General features: G+C 45.9%; 1 protein-coding gene across 1 annotated transcript in view; it reads right to left on the bottom strand.

The window, feature by feature from the left end:
- The window catches only part of hipk2 (homeodomain interacting protein kinase 2), a 118,469-nt gene that overhangs the window by 20,607 nt on the left and 74,769 nt on the right, over nt 1–23,093 (bottom strand). Inside the window, exons 4-8 of the mRNA XM_079501877.1 lie at nt 20,890–21,013; nt 19,609–19,728; nt 15,817–15,903; nt 7,883–8,067; nt 6,451–6,613 (exon numbers count right to left, since the gene is read on the bottom strand). Of these exons, the coding sequence (XP_079358003.1) occupies nt 6,451–6,613; nt 7,883–8,067; nt 15,817–15,903; nt 19,609–19,728; nt 20,890–21,013 (679 nt within the window). The remainder of the gene's footprint in view (nt 1–6,450; nt 6,614–7,882; nt 8,068–15,816; nt 15,904–19,608; nt 19,729–20,889; nt 21,014–23,093) is intronic.

Below are 23,093 nucleotides of genomic sequence, written 5' to 3'. Positions count from 1 at the left end.
TCACAACACAAAAATGTTTTCAGATGGGGATACACAGAGAATCGCATATTCATTTGACATGTAAATGTAAGAACCACGGCACATGGTTTGAACAACCTTTAGGAAGCAAAACCCATATACGACTATACTTTGGAAACATGCCCAAATCCTGCAACCCGCAACCAACGATATTTACAAGCGACTTTACAGAAAACAAGCCCAAAGTCGCTTATAATAATCAGACATGGCAACACTAGACAGGGGGCCACGGGAGGGGTGGGGGTTGGGAGCTTAGAGTATATTAATAGAGACGGCACCGGATTTCTCCTCCCATCCACTTGCATTAAGTTGCTCAAAAGCGCATGAGGCGATTTCACTCCTCCTTCCGGGTAGGAACAGAGTGCATTCTGGGATGGTTTGGACCCCAACACATGAACGCGCTGCCGTTGACTATCATTGCGCACGTTCACGTATGAAACATTCGTTCACGTATCATGGACGCATTAACATGAACGTGCGCAATGATAGTCAACGGACCAGCGCTGGCTCGAGCTGCAATGACAAATTCGGCCACTATGTCCATTTCTCCTCAGGGTTTCCTCCGGGTGCCGTCTCTATTAATATATACTCTAAGGTTGGGAGCACGAAGGTGAGGCCAGGACAGGACAGCCAAATGACAGAATGCAAAGATTTTGAAATGAAACAGCCTGTTTGATAGAAGGCATGTTCAACGACATGCAACTGGATCGGCTAGAGCAGTAGTTCTCAAACCTTTTCATGGTTTGATGATGACGTCACGCGCATACCCTCTATAGCAGGGGTGTCAAACTCATTTTGGGGCAAGAGCCACATTGCGCGAAAGGTGACTTGATGAGGGCCGCGACCAGTTGCAACTCACATGCGTTGACTTAGACCTATAGAGGATCCACCGCCTTATTTTTGACCGGCACTCGCCGCTCTAGACCAGAAATCATACAGGCTGGGCCAGGCTACTGCACGCTCAACAGTCAACACCACCTGTTTCATATGGTTATGATGTCCCTAAATGTCCCTGACTCAGAAAAAATGCAGTTTGCAACATTTTTACATGGCGGATGCCTCCAAGCTTTTCTTTAGGGGAAGAAAAGTACCCAATGAAAACAGAAGCAACATGGATAATGGCAGCTGTTAGCTAAAGTTAAACAAAATAATCATTCTGGGGCACCGACAAAATTATCCTAATAATTATTTTGTTATTCCAAACCTGTGTAAAATGTAATAGAATTAACCTATAAACACAGAGGACTTTTACTGTGTAGAGACGAGGAAAATACAGATACTTGTAAAACAGAACAGATTTTAGTGTTTATTGATGGGGGCAGAGGTGAGGGGGGGGCTTGGGGGATAGGTGCAATTACTCCTACATTTCCCATTATAATCAATCATCAAGGTGGCAGCCAAATGGCACGTGGCACATTAAGGTCTGAGATGTGATTACATATCCTACAATCAACGCGTCGAGACCGTACACCGTGCCGGGAGGAAGGAAATGCATATTCCATATCGCCAGCGTCAGACAGGAACCTCATATCTGCACATTTTGTGTTTTTTCCCATATATGAATGACATCTGTCATTAAAAAAATAATAAATCAAATGTCATGTATAGAGCCATGAAAGAGCTGAATATAGTCTTCCATCACAACTCAGAAACATCTCATGGAATCTGCTTTGTGATCACAGCTAACACATACTGTGTTGTTTAGTGTGTATTGGGTAATTTGGGTTATATAATCTGTATTTGTAAACCTGAAATTGTAAATATAGTTGTTGAGGTACCGTATCATGTTAACACTTTGAGAGCTGCCCCCTCTAGTGGTCATTAGGTACCTCAGCGCCATGCTTTCACATCAATTGTATATGAGCCCCGCTTCCGTGTGTGTCACACGAGATGAAACCCAAAGCACATTGTAGTCTTAGCAGCTGGCGATGTTGTTTATGTTTCGCCAGAAACGGTAATATGTCGGCCGCGATGCGATAAAAAATCACTATTCACATCTGAACGCCGGACGGATTTGACATAAAGACCGATTTTGGAGTATTTTTCAGAGAAAACAGGCAGGAAAGAAATCATAATGAGTGGACTCCAATGGGGTGCGCGCGCATTTCGCCTGGATGGACATAGCAACCTGCCTAGCAACCTGGGAAAATAGAGGTACGTATGTGTTTTGCTTCTGTCGTCGATTTTGATATAAAGCTATAAACCTGCGGCGCCACGGCTTCGGCTATCAAAGGGTAATTATGATAACCTGCAGTGCCGCGGGTCATGGCAACAAGGGTGTTGTATTGTGACTGAGTGTAATATGTTTTCATGTTGTGTAATGTCATTTATTTTTGTGTGGACCCCAGGAGGAGTAGCTGCTGCTAAATAAGCAATAAACAATAAACAGTGCCACACAAAAGTAGCAAAAAAAAGAAAAGAAAAGCTGATCGATAAGCACATAAAGTATCGTGATGTGTTTTGAGCTTGTAGATTTTTTTTTTTACAATTTGAATTCTGGTTTTGCACATAATGAGGTTTGCACCCGAAAGCGACGATATGCCAGAATATACAGTATTTCTTTTCAGATAGACACCACACACAGCCCTGTGGGTGTGTCCTGACCATCTACTGTATATTGCATTGTTCCTGGAAGGTGCTTCCTGCCCGTATTAATTAATAACATAAAACATTGTAAACCTAAAGGACACACATGTTGCACATAAAAGCTGAGTGATTGGGATTTGCGCAGGCTTAACCCCCGCAGCGCCGCTGGGTCAGAAAGAGAGAGGAGAGCGACAGAAAGGAAAGGAACAACGGAGAGATGTCATGGGTTTGTCGTGCCTCGCAGCACCGTTCTGGCAACACTATAAGCTGCTTATTTCAATGGAGATTCTTTCAGTTTTTTGTCACATTCCTAAGTCAATAATTTGATGATGACCGGCGGAGTCCCCGGTTGAGCCTCCTAATGAACAATGACCCGGACATCACATTATTGACCCAGGAATGCGAGAAAATCGCCATGAATTCAAGGCTTCATGGGGTGTGTAATTTATAGAAAATAACAAACAAACAAACAAACACCTGGCCCTTACCAATTATTAACTTTTTGTTTTAATTTGTTAAATACTTGCACAAACTATGGCAGTGGTACTCAAAGAGAGGTCCTCTCCAGCGAAATCAGGAAGAGTTCTCCACTTGAAGTTTAGTTTATTTCATAATAAATAATGAAAATTGATCTACAAGCTTCCAACAGCATACTGTAGAAGGTAAAGCAGAGGGCGCCCGCTGGCCTAGTGGTCCAGGCGCAAGCCACATATAGGCTCTGGCCTGACAGCGCGTTGCGTGTTCGAGTCCCGTTCATGACGACCTTTGCTGCGTGTCTCTCCCCGTCTCTCTCTCCCTCTTTCCTGTCAATCTTCACTTGAAACTATCAATAAAAGGCAGAAAAGCCAAAAACAAAAATCTTAAAAAAAAGAAGCTAAAGCAGATCAGAGGTTTCTCTCCCGCCACCTATACGGTACAGACAGTTGTAGAATTCTGCAACTAAATCTAATAATCTAACAAATAAGAACTTTTCTCATGGGGGTCCCTGGATTGGAAGAACATCTTTTCAAATGGCGGTCGTCGGCATAATACTCAATAACCAATCTGGCAGTCCTTGACGTGAAAATGTTTGAGTGGACTATAAAACACAAAGTTGCAGACTCATAATAACAAACAGCTCTAATAATGAGTTGCAGCCGCGAGGAGTTTGACATTCAGCGCTCTTGACTTCACGCTGCACAGCCGACAGGCATTAGGTAATTATACAAGCGCAGGTACCTCCCCTGCGTGTGTATAGCACATTAATAAGTGATGAGCAACACTACAGACGGCGAGAGAGGATAACATCCCCGTTACAAACAAATGCTTTTAAGAGGCACCGCTTTGTGCTCTCATAGTATTTGATCCACCGGCACGCCGACGTCTAATTTTAGCCCTCTCATTAAGCCTTATATGGGGGGGGGGGGGGGGGGGGGGGGGGGCATGGCGGGCAGCTTTCATTTTTCATTTGCTCTCTTTAGCGTGTTCGATGGGCGCCAGGGGAGGGAACATAATCAATATGGCACCGTGGCATTCATCATAAACAAGCGGTTCGTTGTAGAGCTCGCACGGTGTGTGTCTGTGCGTCAAAAGATGCATTCTTTCCTTCTCGGGGGCTCCGGGAACGGAAACAAAGTGGAGAAATTGTAACGGCATGACTGCAGCTGGCCTTACATGTTTGCAGAACACAAGTCATTTCAGGAAAACTAGATGGTGCCAAAAAATAATGATTGTTTAAGCCTTATTTCAAAAATAGCAAAGAAATAGCCCAATCTATGAGCACGCACACACGCACGCACGCACGCACGCACGCACGCACGCACGCACGCACGCACGCACGCACGTACGTACGTCAAGGCAAATTTGCTGTAGCATTTGCCTTGACGACCATGCAGTCTTATGCAAAGGTTCAAATTTAATTGAGATAACATGTTATTTAGTTTCAACGTACAGATTATTATTATAATTTTTTTTTATAATGTCAACGGCCATCACAAAAAAACACATTCAGAGGTGCAGGAAATAATATGCATACAATCCCTGAATTGGAGGTTAAATATGAATGCCAGGGGGTGGCAGTAATTGCCATCCCCCTGGGACTGTCAAATGATACGCGTGTGTGTTACACGGAGCAAGGTGCAAGAAGGACAGGCTTATGTAGAGGGAATGTGGAAACTGTTTGAATCAGCGCAAGATCAGGGTTTTTTAAGTCATGGGGCGAGCTGGCTCGATATGTTTAGTGATAGAGAACTCTGTTCACGAGACAGAGAGAGAGAGAGAGAGAGATTGGGGGAGGTAGAATTGTAACTATAAGCACAAATCTGCAAAACCCCGCACAGCGACACCCGGTGATAGCAGGAGAAGCAGAATGTCAGCAGTTTGAATTCACATGCAGACACAGCACGCGCACACGCACGCACACACGCATGGACGCACGCACGCACGGACGCACGCACGCGGGAAGGAGAGGAGAGGAGAGGAGAGGAGAGGAGAGGAGAGGAGAGGAGAGGAGAGGAGAGGAGAGGAGAGGAGAGGAGAGGAGAGGAAGCCTCTGCAAAAAAAACGGGGGGATTCTTAAGGCCTGGAAGCGGCAGAATACTAGGCCAGCAGGAAGCGGGGGGGGGGGGGGGGGGGGGGGGGTTCTTGTCGTGTGTGTAATCAGCACTGTGACAATCCCGAAGGACACCAAGGCACACACACACACACACACTGATGCAGGCAGACAGACGGATTCACACGGGGAGAGACAGACAGACAGACAGACAGACAGACAGACAGACAGACAGACAGACAGACAGACAGACAGACAGACAGACAGACAGACAGACAGACAGACAGACAGACAGACAGACAGACAGACAGACAGACAGACAGACAGACAGACAGACAGAGACCTAGTAATCCGTTCAGAGATTACCACGTTTAACCACTTAAAACCCTGTCGTAGGACGGCTCTACAAGCTCACAACGCATTGCAATGCACCGAGTTATGACCTTGTAAATCTGATATTTTTTAACAATATATGCATTTGTTTAACCCATGCATCATTTCCATCTTTCATTTCCATCTTTTCCTCGATTTTGTGTAAACAAAAATAAATCTAGATTTTTCAAAAATGTTCAAACATAGCAGATGTACAAGCTCGCAGCGCTGTGAGCTTGTACATCTGCCATTTCTGAGAACCACTGCTCTAGTCTAGACCAATGTTCTAAATCCTAAGAGTTTTCTGAAAAAAACTATTCTAAAATGACACAGATACTTTTACTGGTTTTTAATAGCACTTGAGTGAATGTACGTGGTACCTGGTACTGTGTACCTGGCTGTGCACAGCGTTGAGCTGTAGTTAGTGTATATACCTGACTGTGCACAGCGTTGAGCTGTAGTTAGTGTATATACCTGACTGTGTACAGTGTTGAGCTGTAGTTAGTGTATATACCTGACTGTGCACAGCATTGAGCTGTAGTTAGTGTATATACCTGGCTGTGCACAGCGTTGAGCTGTAGTTAGTGTATATACCTGACTGTGCACAGTGTTGAGCTGTAGTTAGTTAGTGTATATACCTGACTGTGTACAGCATTGAGCTGTATAGTTAGTTAGTGTATATACCTGACTGTGTACACAGTGTTGAGCTGTAGTTAGTTAGTGTATATACCTGACTGTGCACAGCGTTGAGCTGTAGTTAGTGTACATACCTGACTGTGTACAGCATTGAGCTGTAGTTAGTTAGTGTATATACCTGACTGTGCACAGCGTTGAGCTGTAGTTAGTGTACATACCTGACTGTGTACAGCATTGAGCTGTAGTTAGTTAGTGTATATACCTGACTGTGTACACAGTGTTGAGCTGTAGTTAGTTAGTGTATATACCTGACTGTGTACAACGTTGAGCTGGTTGTTGAAGGTCATGGTGAGGTTGGTGGAGGTGCTGGGGGCCATGTGGGTGATGAAGGGCGTCTTGCACTGGCTCACCGTGTCGTACGTGTTGACGCGATGCTTGCAGATCTCCATGTTCTGGAAGCAGGACTTGACACTGCCGAGGCGGACGAGAGAGGTGGAGAGGGAGGGAGGGAGGGAGGGAGAGAGATAGAGAGAGAAAGAGAGAGAGAGAGAGAGGTGAGTGTTGTCCTATAGGAGTATAGCTGGCACAACTCTCATACTTTTTTGTTTTATTATTATTATTTCTTTATCCCACCCATTCTTTCACCATGTGTCAATTATCTATGTAATCCTCCCTCTGTGGAGAGCAACAGACTGGCCTCATGCTTCCTTCTACACATGAGCAGTCCAAACCGCTTCGTTTCACCTGAAAGGTAGTTTTCCCTGTTTGACGTGGAAGGAACACGTTATTCCAACCAGTTCCGTTGCTGGTGAGGGTACCTACTGTACCCTAGGGGGACACGGGAAGAACATGCAAACTCCACACAGAAAGGCCCTTTTGCCAACCCCCCCACCCCCCCCCCCCCCCCCCCCCCCCCAGCGGGAATCGGACCCAGGACCTTCTAGCTGTGAGGCGACATCGCTACAGACTGCGCCCCTTTAAAAATATATATAATAATTAAAAGAATATGTACAAGCTCACAACGTGTCACATCATGATGTGTTGTGAGCTTTTTCCCTATACTATTTTACCTATACTTTACACTCTTGTAAGATCAAGTAGGTCATTAATCTACGAAGAAAATACATAAAGTTTACATTATGGAGATATGAGGTTTCTGCACGACGACAGCGGCGACATTCATTCATATACACCAGGGGCTTTTCAAACTTTTTCTTGTCACGGACCCTCAAATTGACTCCCATTAGGTCAAGGCCCCCATTTGAAATGAGTCTGCCCCGTAGGCACCCTGATATGGAAAGGTGTTAAATTCCATTAAGGGTGCTGTAAGTCAGTTTCCTTGGAGCCAGCCCCCCCTCCCCCCCACACACACACACACACACACACACACACACACGTGCACACATTCTACCACGCATGCACGCCAACCTTGGAACACTATAAAAATGAAGTTGATAAAGGGATCAGGGGTAACCCGCTGAGAAAGGCGTGTCTGTCCGTTCTACAAGTTCACAGTGCGTCACTTCGTGCCGCGCTGCGAGCTTGTACTTCTGCTATTTTAGATTTTCCTTTTCTTTTTTTGAAAATGTTTTAATAATTTAGAATTTAACACAATTCTTCTCTTCTGCCACAAAGAGAAGAATTGTCCCTGCCACAAACCTGCCACAAACTCCTTGTCTTGAGAACGTTTGAGAACCACTGACATAGACAAGCATAAAGGGGACAAACTGGAGTACGCACAGTGTGGTGTGTGGGAAATCCAGCAGGTGTGACATGGTGACAAACGGGTGGTTGAGGGTCTCGATGGGGGTGATCCTCTTGTCTGCGTCGATGGTCAGCATCTTGGTCAACAGGTCGATGAACTCTCTCCTGTCGGCCTTCTCTGCCAGCATGTCGCTTCCCTCCAGATCCGAAGTCATGTTCACCTGTGACGCACGCACGCACGCATGCACGCACGCATGCACGCACGCACGGACACACACACACACACACACACACACACACACACACACACACACACACACACACACACACACACACACACATATTTGACATCTTTATTTGCGTTGCCATTTCACAAGACATGCTTGAACACAAACAATAGTAGAGGAAGCATACTGTATGTGGCAACTGCCAATTCAACATAATTTAGTCAATGCTTTAGCTCTCTGCTTGGGCATTCCTGCAATCTGCAGGCCTCTCACAACTAATTTAGGCCTCTCACAACTAATTTATGGACACACACACACACACACACACACACACACACACACACACACACACACACACACACACACACACACACACACACACACACACACACACACACACACACACACACACACACACACCCACACACACACACACACACACACACACACACACACACACACACACACACACGCACAAACTCACACACACAACGCGTAGTGAGCTTGCACATCAGCTATTTTCTACACATTCTCACTCTCAGATAGTTTGATTTTGTTGATTTATTGATTCAGGAATCTTATACACTTGGTATGCTACGTCTTTCCTAGGAAAGATGACAGTACTATATATACTGTGTCGGTGAGGTAAGAAACATTACAAGGGCTTATAAAAGAACCTCACCGTTTACATTACATACAATCTGTAATCTGTAATTACATTACAGTGCGGTGCGACTTCCGCTTCTGATACTACATTATTTTGTCCCTATCATCATGTCTAGTCTAATCTGGCAGACCATATCTCTGCCGACTGATTGAATCTAAATTCAATAAAGAGGAGAAATGAAAGACCTACATTAACAAACCATACAACCACTGCTTTGAAAACCAATCCTGATACCATCCCAATATAAAGGAATTCTCTAAGTCATGGACTGGGACACAATAGGGTGTCCCCAGAGATACTGTTGTGAGTTTGCAGATCAGCTATCTTCAGCAAAGATCTTTGGTGTAGAGGGAAAAGAGCAGACCAAGCATTGAGGGTTTAAGTGGTTAAATGTCTGAGAATACACATTTACAAAAAATGTATGATCAGTTATGATCATAAATGATCAGCCGTCAGCCGTCAAACAAGTCTAAGCTAAGCTATACAGTCCCTGCTTCATCTCCCTCTCCGCTAAGGGGTCCCTGGCCTGGACAGTCCCTGCTTCATCTCCCTCTCCGCTAAGGGGTCCCTGGCCTGGACAAGTCTAAGCTAAGCTATACAGTCCCTGCTTCATCTCCCTCTCCGCTAAGGGGTCCCTGGCCTGCTTCATCTCCCTCTCCGCTAAGGGGTCCCTGGCCTGGACAAATGTTGAAGACACCTGCCCTAAGTCTTTGCATTGGTTCTGTGATGCTGTTAGATTTTATTTAATTTTTTCAACAAGTTTTAGCCCATTCAGTTTATTCACATGTCACCAGATGTATCACTAGGCAGACGAATTTGATTTGACTTGAGATGTTGACCAGTCCAAGTCGTCAAGGTATTACGACCTGGCTGAGTCGTAATAAAAAAATAGTTTTCAGCCATATTTTGGGTGTGAGACACCCGCTCGTATCCCGCTCAGCATGTCAACGTACAGAGGCCTATTAAGGCCCACAAGGAAACATCAGGCTGCGTCTCACACAGCCCAGTGATAACCCTGCACCTTACTGGCATCATAAACATTTGCTCTAGTATTCATAGCTCGACGGGACTGTTGAGACTGCACTCGAAATATCTCCCGGCGCCCTCGCTGAGATTTGTATCTATTCATCGAGGTTAAAATAAACAACAAACTTCCAAACTTCAATAATGTAAATGCTATGCCCGTTTGGTTGACTCCTTTTTTTTTTATAAGTTTAAACCTTTCACAAAGGACACCATTTTGTGAGTTAGCGCTCCCACCCGAAAAAGGCTGACATGAGACAACTTTACCTAAATAGTCTCCGTCGAGGCCCCTCCCGGGGAAGCAGCTTTGGGAGGCTTCAAACATTGCGGCAAGAGGTTGAAGGATAAATACTGGGCATGAAGGAAGATTTATCCTGGAATGGAAAGCTCCGTAGCAAGCAGGGATTGATTCACTGGGGAGGGGATGGTGGAAGGGATGGTGATCATATAGCACACAGAGGCCCAAGCATTGGGACTATTGGGGACATGGAACTGGAGAATTGGGCCAGACAAGTCTCGCCTTGCTACTGTATACCCCCAGTCTGCAGAATGTCTGCTATTGGGACAGTGATTCTCAAATGTTCATGTCCAGGATCCCTCCAAATGTATTTAGCAGCAGACCCCCCCATTTGAAAATGTTTTGTGTCAGGGTCAATAGTTTTCCGGAAATATTTGGTCTACAAGCTCGGCTATTTTTGAAGAAAAGAAAGTTAAAAAGAAATGTTTGCTTAAATGTTGAAACTGTTCCTTGTTTTTTTTGCTAATGGGGGACCCCCGGAACCTCTTCAAGGTCTCCTGTGGGTCCCCCGGACCCCACTTTGAGAACCAGCAGCGCTGCAAGGCACAGAAAATAGTGACAGTAGCAATAGACAAGGCAGCCGGCCTGGTTTATTGTCATTCCCAATGCAGAGCCAACGGCGCCTGTTTCTCATAAAGACACAATGCTTATCTACACGGCTGCTCCAGAGGCTATCACACGCACTGCCACTCAGCGCTGCAGATCTGATTGGCCTCTCTCTGTCTCCCCACAACAATGCATATTATTATTTGGGTCTGGTTTATTTGGGGGTGGCGGCGCAGCCCCCGTTCCTCTGTCCTCTCTGGCTGAATCGTGGCACCTCCGCCGGCTGTGATAAAGGAAATAATCTTCAGAATGAGGTGAGAAATGATCATGCTGTCCTCTGCGAGAGGAAGAGATGACTTTGGGAAATGTATAGAATAAGACAAGCTCTGGTTACAAATGTGCGGCATCCCGCAAGGAGGTGCACTGCAGCATTCTGACGGTGGAGGTACTGACTGTATGTGGGCTATAGTGGTTCTCAAACATTTTCCAAGTCAAGGACCCCCAAATTAATATGTAGAAGATTTGTCAATGTTTGTTAATTTGTTTTTTATCTACAAGCTCACAATGCGTCGCATCACATCACTTGTGAGCTTGCAGATTGGCTGTTTTTGAATAGCTGAAAAGTAGTGTCCCCGGACCGAACTTTAGAGCTTTACAAATCAGCTTACAGTAAGTCCCAGTGGGATGAACCATAGTGAAACGTAAAAGAAACATAAAAGAAAAAGGTGAAAAATAAGTGAAGGATGAGGTGAGATCTTGGGCGGTCTATCAACAATTCTCACACAGCTAGTGAGGGTCGAGCGTAGATCAGAATTCAGAATTAATTTGTTTCCAGTCGGCTCCTCCCCTGCCCACCCTCTATATAGCAGGGTCTCGCATTAACTGTGCGTTCCCTCTCTGATCTGCTCAAATCACATCCACACTGGGCACTCAAACTCCCCCTCTCATTTCCCACGACGGAGTAGAGGAGGTTCATTATCTCTCCCTGGCAACCGGCCCCACCATCTCTCCCCCGGAGCCTTCAGCTATGTCATCCATTATACACAGGGAGACACATGTCCACAATACCGACTTGTATGTACTATGTGGCCTTGATTCTTCAGAGACCGGGGGCAAAACAGCCAGGTTTCCTTCCCACATTAGATAGAGGCCGGTTTCCTGCAGTGTTTGTTTTATAAAGTCCACAGTCCTGCAGTATAGTCATTTGAAGCAGTGGTTCTCAACCAGTGTTCTCAGCCCTCCAATAATTGGCAAAACACGAAGATTTGAATCATAATATGACATCAATATAAAAATATTAAAATAAACTCTGAAAATGCAATTCATGCGGCGTCGGCTGTGTTAATTGCATTTTTTACATATCTATCAAAAGAATAAAACACACACAAAAATGAATACTTGACAGCGTATTTCTATTGTGGTCATTTGAGTGCCATATGTTTGGGGGAGAGTGCTCTAGACATGTAAAACAACAAAGAACAATGTGAATAGTCCAAAAAGGAACCTGTTACAACTCAACTAATTGATGCTTACAGTATAATTATGTCCAGCTGTTATCCAGCCAGCTCTTTCTGGAGGACTTGAAGTTAACAAAGGACTTAAACTCCCCATGCTATAGGACAGAACATACAGTTGGGTGCCACCGATATTGTCCCTTATCATTTGACCCATTTAGGCCTGACCTCAAAATTTAAAAAAAAATCCATCTAAATCTTCCAGTTTTCTGAAATAAAATTTTTCACGATTTTTCAAAAATAGCAGACCTACAAGCTCGTAGCGCGCCACTCGGTGGCGCGCTATGAGCTGGTAGATCTGCTATTTTTCAATAGCTAAATTATAACATAATGTTTAAAACACCAAAAGGGGTTCCCGCCCAAAATGGGTTAACTGTCCTTTTGCGCAGATCACGCAAACCTCAGCAAAAAGAAAAGGACAATATCGATGGCCTCCAACTGTAACACTCTGTACTGGTCAACATGAACTGTTGAAGGCGGTCGACTGCACCACCTTGAGGCTTGTTGTTTATGCGTCAGACATCAGCCATGTTCTCACAGACATATTTCACCTGCTTCTCTTCTCTGTCTTATCTCTCTTGGCAGGTCATTATCAGAGATAACATCAAGGACAACAATGACCACCACCAGAGAATAGGAGCGTCCATCACTGTCAGCACTGGCAGTGCATTTTGGGAAAGTGAGCAAAACATTGGGCGGCGACAATATGGACAAAATGAAATATCATTATATTTTTTTAACAAATATCTAGTGCATAATATGTAGTGCCAAATATCTAGTGCGTGTTCCTTCTTTGTTTTAATAAAGTATATAAAGTATAAAATCAGGCTTAACCCATTTTGGGCGGGAACCCCTTTTGGTGTTAGCATCATGTTATGCTTTAGCTATTGAAAAATAGCAGATCTACAAGCTCATAGCGCGCCACTCGTGGCGCGCTACGAGCTTGTAGGTCTGCTATTTTTGAACAACGACTGACATAGAAACATAGCTTTTTCAGAAAACTGTCGGGATGTAGAAGACATTTTTAGAATCTGATCTCAGGTCAAAATGAGTTCATTAAAACCCCAGACAATATCTAGTCTCAAATCACGATAATGGATACGTCGCCCAGTCCTAAGTCAGTCTATGGTCTACACACAGAACAGAAGCCAGCACTGCATTTTGGGACGGTGAACAAAACATTGGCCTCGCTATCAACTCCCGTCAAGCATGTCTAATGTAAATGTTGTAGCAGAATGTGAACCTTCCCAGCGCGGTGTGAGATGAGTTCAGGGCTGGCTGGGAGCAGCAGACAAGATGGATATGGGATTTTTGTAGCATGGGTCAATTGGTTGGGTTGCATAAGATGTTCCTTGTATTTGTTTCAGTGGGTAAAAAAAAACACATTGCCACAGGTGTCTTACTGTGACAGCAGGAAGCCAGAGGCCAGACCAGACCCACGTCTGTCTGACACAACAATAGTCTGACCCCGCAGAGTAGCCCCGCATGACTGGATAGAATCTTCTGGAATGTGACGTGACGTGACGCGTGCTTGTGCGTGCATGCGCGCGTGTGTGTGTGTGTGTGTGTGTGTGTGGGGGGGGGGTACCTGGAAGGTAACCAAGTGCATTTACTCAAGTGCTGTACATAAAGGCGCTGTGTGTGCTATTATCTTGTTAAAACAAGTGTTAGCTCGACATTCCCATAATGATCACTGCAATATAGTGTTCAGTAACATGGGTCTCCCCTGTCGCAACAGTTCTTTAGCAAACAGAAAATACATTTTCAAGTCGGGGATACCAATTTCATCCAATCAGGAGATAGAGTAAAATATTAGCGTACTATACGTAATATGTGTGTGTGTGTGTGTGTGTGTGTGTGTGTGTGTGTGTGTGTGTGTGGGTACCCACACACCACACACGCACGCACACACACACGCACGCACGCACGCACGCACGCACGCACGCACGCACGCACGCACGTGCGTGCGTGTGTGCGTGCGTGTGTGCGTGCGTGCGTGTGTGGTGTGTGGGTTCCGTGTTCATGCACTTCGCGCTTATGTACAGCGACAGATGCAGTGAGTTAGGACGTGGCCACCACACTAGATCACGCTTAAATTAGAAAGCAAACTGTACACATCAAACACGGTCACCCAGCTGACCACATGTTCAGCTCAAATGTCCGCCTGCAAGTTATTAGCTGGCGGTTCAAACCAAACGAAGACAGCAGCAGCAGCAGCAGCAGCAGCAGCAGCAGCAGCAGCAGCGGAGCCGAGGAAAGCTTCCAGTCAACAGCTGCTTTCATTTTCAGTCTACGAGTCTACGGTGCACATACATACTGCATGCCTCTGGGGAACGTACTCGGGGTTGCATGTTATTATTTGACCAGATTTCAAACTGTCTGAAAGATAATCCTTGAGATGCGATTGATTGAGCTTGTCAGGGAGCTTCAGCAGAGCTCGAGCAGAGGAATCACAACCAGGAGGATAAAAGGCACAAGCCGAGCCTACAGTAGTAGGCTGTATATGAAAATAACTCCCGTTATTATTACCCTGCTGTGGAAGGTTGCTGTGGAAGGATGTGAAGGATGGGGGAGCATTTGTCGAATAAGAGGTTTGGTGTAGATGGAAGTACTAGAGGACCTATTATAGAGCCATGGGGGTTTAATTGAATAACCAGCCCTTGACATTGTCCAAGCGGTCAGTTAACAGGAAAAGTTAGCATCCCCCCTTGTCACTTCCACCATCTGCAGAAAACGATGGAGCATTGCGGTATAGTTCCGGCAGGTGCAGAAGTTAAGCCACATGTTCCACCGCTTATAAACTCTACAATCACATTAGCATAACCTTTGATTGTACTACCTGTGCTGTTAACAAACCTGTTATTAAAGTATTCATTCAATCAATCATCAATCAATCAATCAACATACTGTACAGACACCATCCTAATAGTTCTAACTATGCAGTCTATTTAAGCAGAGTGACATTCTCTCATGCATGCTCAACATCTCTCGCTGCTTGTTAATTGTGTGGATTCATGTGGATTGTGTTATGTCTTCAATACCAGTGGATCTTTACGTTCAGCCTGATGAAGGGTTCAAATGAGTGCCTGTCACAGACATGCGCAGAGCAAGTTCATTCAGGAAACTCAGTGCAGTTGCCAGCGGCCGTTCATTGGGCATCCCCTTCTCATTCACATGATTCACTCATCCAATCACACACCCATTCCAAGTTTGCTCTGCTCATCCTGCTTGCTTGCTTGCTGCTGCACACTGATACTGCTGCGTTGCTGTCTGCTTAAACTTTTGCTGCTCACCCTCCTCCACCCCAGCTACCACCTGTCGTTTTGGATCTGCTGTTTAGGTACAGGGGATTCAGAGTCCCTATGGTTGGGACTGATGCGCTTGATCAGATAGAAATATATATTCCATTCATGAGTTGTCCTGACAGAAATGTTGTTGTGTACATTAAATAACTAAGTATTTTTAGGTTCTGCTTTGGATGTGATCTCTCAGTGTGTGTCATGCGTGTGCAGATTCTTCTGTAGGCTACTATCACAATAACAGAGCCTACATCGCCAAATCATTGATATAAGTTTAATCTTGATGGAAGTCTCTCGCTTAATTGTCATTTGTTATTTTGGAACAGTAGTAGTTGTTTCATTGAGAACTATTATCAGTCAACCACTATTGTACACAATAGTAGTAGTGTATAGTACCTGTGCCATGTCATCCAAGCAGTTGAAGATGTACTTGCGAGCCTCCTTGGATTTGATCCCCGTCTCGCCCTCGTGGTCCTCTTGAGTCTGTTGGGAGAAGAAGGAGAGAAAACAAGAAATGAATGACACAGTCATACTGTATACCAGCTTGTGGCAAACAGTACGTAAGCATTACCCAAAGAACACATTAAACTCGAGAGTAAAATTATGGTGCCTTTCACTAAAGCTCACTAGTGGATTTATGCATTGCACTCTTACAGGCACAAACAATCCAACACAACAACACATTCATGTACTTTGAACACTATTTCAGAGACATAGTGAATTTTATTTTTATTCATCCATTAATCTTTATGTAATATAATCCTGACCTGAGCGCCAATCATTGCAGCTGCAGAGTTTGTAAATGATCTAATAATTGAACTAGGCTATTGCATGATCAGACAGACCGCTGACAACGTGGCCAGATGGAGGAGGGTGCTCTCTGTAAAATGTGTCCTGTGGGCCATTCATCAATCAGATAAAACATGTTTACATTATTGAACCAACTGATTTCCCTGTTCCCTCTTTATGTAGCGCCAGCAGCTGTGACGCCATGGCCTGAGAGGGCCAGCATACAAACATTTGTATGCTATTTTTGACTCATGTGACTTGAACAATTAATAAAGAAACTTTGATCAAAAAAAATAAAATAACAATTGTTCTACATTCTCTAATTATGTGTAGACTTCTTTTTCTTAAGTAATGCAGATGTTTAACAATAATGTAACTCTTGAGAGCGTAAAATGAAACCAAATGGACCTATAAGGGTCCATTTGGTTGTAGTTAAATCTACAGGGGTCCATTTGATTACCAACTCTCCATCATTTAGCTGGGGACCACCCCGGACCACTGGTTGATTACCAACTCTCCATCATTTAGCTGGGGACCACCCCGGACCACTGGTTGAAAACCACTGGCCACTGGACAGCAAATGAGGAGAAAGTAATGAGAAAGTACTGATAAAGTCACTACTACCACAGCGACTGAATTAAGACCAGCTTGCGCTTCACGCAAGATGGAGAAAAAAAGCAGATGTTCCTTTCAAATCCCACCACCATGCACACTTCATGGAGCTCATAGCTGAAGTTCAGGAGCAGGACCACACCTCCAACGCAGCTACTTCCACCTCCTATCAAGGCTCAAGCCACCTCCAATCGGGTCACCTCCACCTGCATATAAAGCCCATCCAACCCACAGTTCTCCCTCTGTTCTCGCTTTCGTCATCCCTCCCCCCACCCTAATTCTCATCCCTCTCCCTCTCCCATCTCCTAACAGATCCCTAAGGGGGGTTCGTTGTGCCCGGGAGCACGGCGGATCCCCAAAGCCTCCCCACCTCGGCTCAAATTACCCGATGTCCAGCTGGATGGCCAGACGACCCGTCGCGGGTCATCTTCGTTCTGTTCATCGTTCATTCCTTCATCGTGTCATGCATCTTTCGTTAATAAAATCTGTTAAATGTCCTCATTGGTGGTGTGGTCCTTGATAGTGAACTCACTGTTAAAACACTATGTATATTCATGTCATGACAATGACAGTGTGTTGTAGACTTCCTCCGAGCAGCTCATAGAACCACATGACTGTGGAGGGGGACAGTGGTGCTACGGCAACATAACCTGACTCCGCCAGATGGGGCAGCAGAGAGTACACTGGGTTCCCCCCTCCTGCTCCCATCTGGGAACTCTCAGGCAGACTTGATGCCCGGCCACAAAATGGCCTGGCCAATCAGCAGCAGCTAGAAGCTAGAAGCTGCTGCTAGAAGCTGTGTACTCTCTGCTGCCCCATCTGGCGGAGTCAGGTTAACGGCAACAGCCCCATGCCAAATGTGGATGATGTCAACAACAGGGCTCAAATTCAATTAAACCTAAAGATGTTTTTCCTGGTAATTTTGACCTATAATGGACAACTCCAAAATAGGGACACAAGATTTGAAAGTGGTTCAACCGTGCACTGTAGGACCGCACAATTCTTCTCTCATTCTTCTCTCCCCCCAGCAAAAACGGGGAAAAAAAGAAGACATGGAAATAATCAAAAGTGATCTTATGAGCCTTTCAGCCGACAACATCAATAAGCTCCTGGGCAGCTGTGTGACACCGCAGGGCAGCAGATGTGTTCGCTCACTTTTGAAGGCCAACGTTAGAATCCAGGACTTGGGGAACATCAATGGCTGTCAACGTGGTATGTTGGGCTGTGAGTCATTTGGTGTGGACACAAAATAAAGACATTGCTGCTTTTTTTTCTAAAGAGGTGGTCGATCACAGAGGAGAACCATGAGGCAGCGAACGGACACAGTCATACCCTGTGGAGATGGAGCGGAATTGCACGCCACGATCCAAACTTTTTTCTTTTGTTTCAGGGACCCCCAGTGTGATATACATTAGGCCATAGACCCCCTCACTTTATTATTTCCTTTACAACTATGTACTCCCAATGTATGCATTACAGTAAAATCCTCTGTTAATTTAATTCTGAGAGTATAGACATTAAAAATGTCTATACTCTCAGAACAAATTTTGTATACTCTCAGACTTAGAGACCTACAAACCCCCCTCAAGGACCCCAGGACTGTCCCTTAAGCCCCACTTTGAGAACAACTGCCATACAGGCAAAAACCCGACGCGGCGTGCCGTTTCATTTTGTTAAAACGGGGGAAAAAGTTTGATCAAAGATAACGACAGACAAAAAGGGGAAAAGGGAGTGAGTCGCCCACTTATTGAGTGGCCTACATAAGGGAGCAGTGGGTGGGTGGGGGAGAGTGGGGGAGGGTAAGGCGAGCCCCCTTTTTCATGCCGCGCTTACATTTGCCAAATCCTCTCACACAGATCCATTTTGTTCTCATTAGCCCCTCGCTTTGTTTATAGCCCGGTGTCGGGACTGTGTCGATGCCTCACAACGAGGTATAACAGCCAGAGGTGCTGGAATATTGATGCCGGCTCCAGTTTGGAAAAAAAGCTTCTGCTGGAGCTGAAATCTTTGTCCTGTCCTTTTGATGTAGCCATGGAGAAACGTTCCGCTGAGCCACATGGTTCACTCTAGTGCAGTGGTTCCCAAACGGTGGTGCGTTCACCCCTTGTGGTGCGCGAGCGCCTTCTAGGGGGTGCGCGACATGAAAAGGCTAATGGTGGTGCTATGGTTTTATTTTAAATATATTAACATATTGTGCCAAATATGGCAAGTATATGCAGAATATAGCCCATGCTGCATATACAGTATACCTGTATGCCATATTCAGTTTAATAGGAATAGGAAATGTATGTCTCTATATAGCTTATGCAATTTTGATTTCCATGTGGGGGGGTGCGTCAGCTAGGTCGGGAGGTAACAGGGGGTGCGTCAGCTAGGTCGGGAGGTAACAGGGGGTGCGTCAGCTAGGTCGGGAGGTAACAGGGGGTGCGTCAGCTAGGTCGGGAGGTAACAGGGGGTGCGTCAGCTAGGTCGGGAGGTAACAGGGGGTGCGTCAGCTAGGTCGGGAGGTAACAGGGGGTGCATCAGCTAGGTTGGGAGGTAACAGGGGGTGGTGGCCAAAACGGTTTGGGAACCGCTGCTCTAGCTCATGGTGACGTCACTTGAAAATAATAGCCCATCCACAAGCTTCACAGCACGTCGTAGAGCGGCAATATAAAAAAGAATCTTGAATGTGTTTTTTTCTTTTCTTTTCAAAACATTTTAACACAAATCCCTGGAACATAATCTTTTCAGATGGTCGGCCTTGACGTGAATACTGTACATAAGAGTATGTCCGGTACTCACTACCTTGAGTCTCCAGAGCGGATAGGTAACGTCGGGGTCCCGGTTGAAGAACCTGGTGGTCTTTGTTCCTGCACTCAGGAGATACTCTGCAGGCAGGCCCTGCGTCTGGGAGATGTACCGGATCTGAAGGACACAAATAGAAAACATGTATAATTAATTGAACACGCAAATGTGCAACATTCATTTCCAGCCACATCACTGACAGGCATGAAAAAAACAACAACACATTAGACCCAGACAAACGAGATAGAGTCCATGCACCAATTACAGATTTTTCACAAAAAAGCACTTTAACCAGTTCAAACCAGGAAAGCATCTGTGATTTTAAGATTTTTGCCTTCACTATTTAAAAATAAAAAAACAAAGTGCTAAATCAATTCTAACCAATTAGATCTGATTAGGGTTTTGAAAAATAGAAAATTCAAAAATAGCGGGCCAGACCGATCGGTCCGTCTGGCTCTAATAAATATAGACTGAGCTACATTACAACGTAGCCCCAGATCTGGGTGAAAGCAGCGGGAATAATAAAAGGGGGAGGGATTGCAGCAGGCTGTACTTTTTTGGCAGTTTGAAAGTCTGGATGCTGACATTCATACGCTGAGCTTATCAGGTGGTGAAATATTCATACGCCCAAAACATAACCCCATCATCCGCTCCACATAGTCTGAGAGACTAACATTGATTTGAGATGGGCATGAAATGAGGGTCTTGTTCTAGTGACTGTTCTGGCGCTACTTTCTGGGGGGGGCTTCCCCACAGAGAGTCACGTGACTGACTGACAGAGGCACACACACACACACACACACACACACACACACACACAGTGGTGTGTTGCTCGAGAGTGCTGGGGCTCCGCTAATTGGACGTGCGGCACGGTGGCATCTGTTTGTATAAACAGGGAGGCTGCACCTGAATCATCAGGGGCTGTCTGCGGGATTGGAGATGTCCCGTATTCCGCCCCAAATGCACGCACGCACGCACGCACGCACGCACGCACGCACGCACGCACGCACGCACGCACGCACGCACGCACGCACGCACGCACGCACGCACGCACGCACGCACGCACGCACGCACGCACGCACGCACGCACGCACGCACGCACGCACGCACGCACGCACGCACGCACGCACGCACGCACGCACGCACACACACACACACACACACACACACACACACACACACACACACACACACACACACACACACACACACACACACACACACACACACACACACACACACACACACACACACACACACACACAGTCCACTGACACTCACCTGGTCGAACTCTGAGGCCCCAGGGTACAGGGGCCAGCCCAGGAACAGTTCGGCTATCACACAGCCCAGGGACCACATGTCGATGGCCTCGCAGAACGGCAGGCCCAGGATGATCTCTGGAGCCCTGCGGACAGACAGACAGACAGAGACACATTATTATACTGTAGGCAACTACGCATCATTATACTCTACATATTGCAGTGGTTCTCAAAGGAGGGTCCGGGGACCCCCAGGGGTCCTTGAGAGGGGGGTCCCCAGATAAATGATAGATAGTTAGGAACCAAATGGACCCTTATGGGTCTGTAACTCAGAGAGTGTACAAATGTATGCTCTCAGAGTTAAATTAACAGTGATTTTACAATATACATTGGGGGTCCCAGAGATGGAAATGCCATTAAATGGGGGCCGAGGCCTAATGCATGTCACACTGGGGGTCCTTGATATTAAAATGGTCGAGAATCACTGCTAGAACCGTGAAGATCTTCTCCTATGAGGGTCCCTGGCATAAGAATCACTGCTAGAACCGTGAAGATCTTCTCCTATGAGGGTCCCTGGCATAAGAATCACTGCTAGAACCGTGAAGATCTTCTCCTATGAGGGTCCCTGGCATAAGAATCACTGCTAGAACCGTGAAGATCTTCTCCTATGAGGGTCCCTGGCATAAGAATCACTGCTAGAGCCGTGAAGATCTTCTCCTATGAGGGTCCCTGGCATAAGAATCACTGCTAGAACCATGAAGATCTTCTCCTATGAGGGTCCCTGGCATAAGAATCACTGCTAGAGCCGTGAAGATCTTCTCCTATGACGGTCCCTGGCATAAGAATCACTGCTAGAACCGTGAAGATCTTCTCCTATGAGGGTCCCTGGCATAAGAATCACTGCTAGAACCGTGAAGATCTTCTCCTATGAGGGTCCCTGGCATAAGAATCACTGCTAGAACCGTGAAGATCTTCTCCTATGAGGGTCCCTGGCATAAGAATCACTGCTAGAACCGTGAAGATCTTCTCCTATGAGGGTCCCTGGCATAAGAATCACTGCTAGAACCGTAAAGATCTTCTCCTATGAGGGTCCCTGGCATAAGTGACCAAGTATAAATCTGTCTTTATCCTCCATTCAGGATACGAGGTCGACGCGGCGCCTCGTATCCTTCTGACTCCCCTTCAAATGTCAGCGGACCTTTAGTGCTCGCCGACGTGGAGCCTCGCTGTGGCGTGATTGATAACCAATGGCGAGAGCTGCAATCACAGAGTCTAATGTCACGGGGGGGCCCCCCCCCCCCGTGAAGGGATGGGAGGCACGGAGGCCAGGGCCAGGCGGAGGCCGGGTGGTTGGGGGGGGGGGTGCAGTGAGGAGGAGAGGGGATGCTTCCTGGCTCCCTCCACGGATATACTGTAGGTTGTTAGAGACATGGAGCCACGGCCGTTCTGCCATACGAGAGCAAAATGTGGAAACAATTATGCCATGAAAAATAAAACCCAACGTAAAAGTCCTCCGCTCCGGAGCAGAGCGTTCTTGGCCTCATCTGGGGGGGCTTTGGGTGGATGTGAGTTAATAATGCAGACGGTCCGTCGTGCATTGCAGAGGCACTGATATATATATATATAATATATATGAACCTTTATTGAGAAAAGGATATCCCCTTGATTTCGAGGGGGTCCAGAGAGGGGCATTTTTTCCCAGGCAGACCAGATAACTAGCAATGACTCCAACGATAGAGAAAGAGAGGGGGAAAAAGGAAAGAAACACTGCTCCAGTTTCATGAGTGCCTCAATGGACAAAGACAATTCCCAAAACTGCCTCAACACACCCCATCTCCTGTCATAAAAAAAACCCTTAATAGTACCGTTTTTTTTGCCGCTGCAAAACCAAGCGCCCCTCCGGGGACACAATAAAGTTCTACTTGACTTGACTTGACTTAATACAGTTCTCTGAGCTCACGTCTCTGATGACTCTCAAAATAAACAATGAGACACAATGAAGGCGGATTTAGACTTCCGCCATACGATGGATGGCCTCGCCAGCCAAAAATAGCCAACCTGCAAGTTCACAGCGCGGCACATCTACGCAGACGCGCTGTGAGCTTCTAGAGTGCTATTTTTGTGTGACATTGTTGTACAACGGAGCATGAATTCGGTTTGACAAATTTAAAAGGTCCGTTCCTTGCAAAAAAGGTTTGCAAGGAATAGAACCCTTTTTGGTGATTT

This window comes from Electrona antarctica (assembly GCF_951216825.1).
Source record: "Electrona antarctica genome assembly, chromosome: 5".
NCBI classification, from domain to species: domain Eukaryota; kingdom Metazoa; phylum Chordata; class Actinopteri; order Myctophiformes; family Myctophidae; genus Electrona; species Electrona antarctica.
This window is presented reverse-complemented; position numbering and strand designations above follow the sequence as displayed.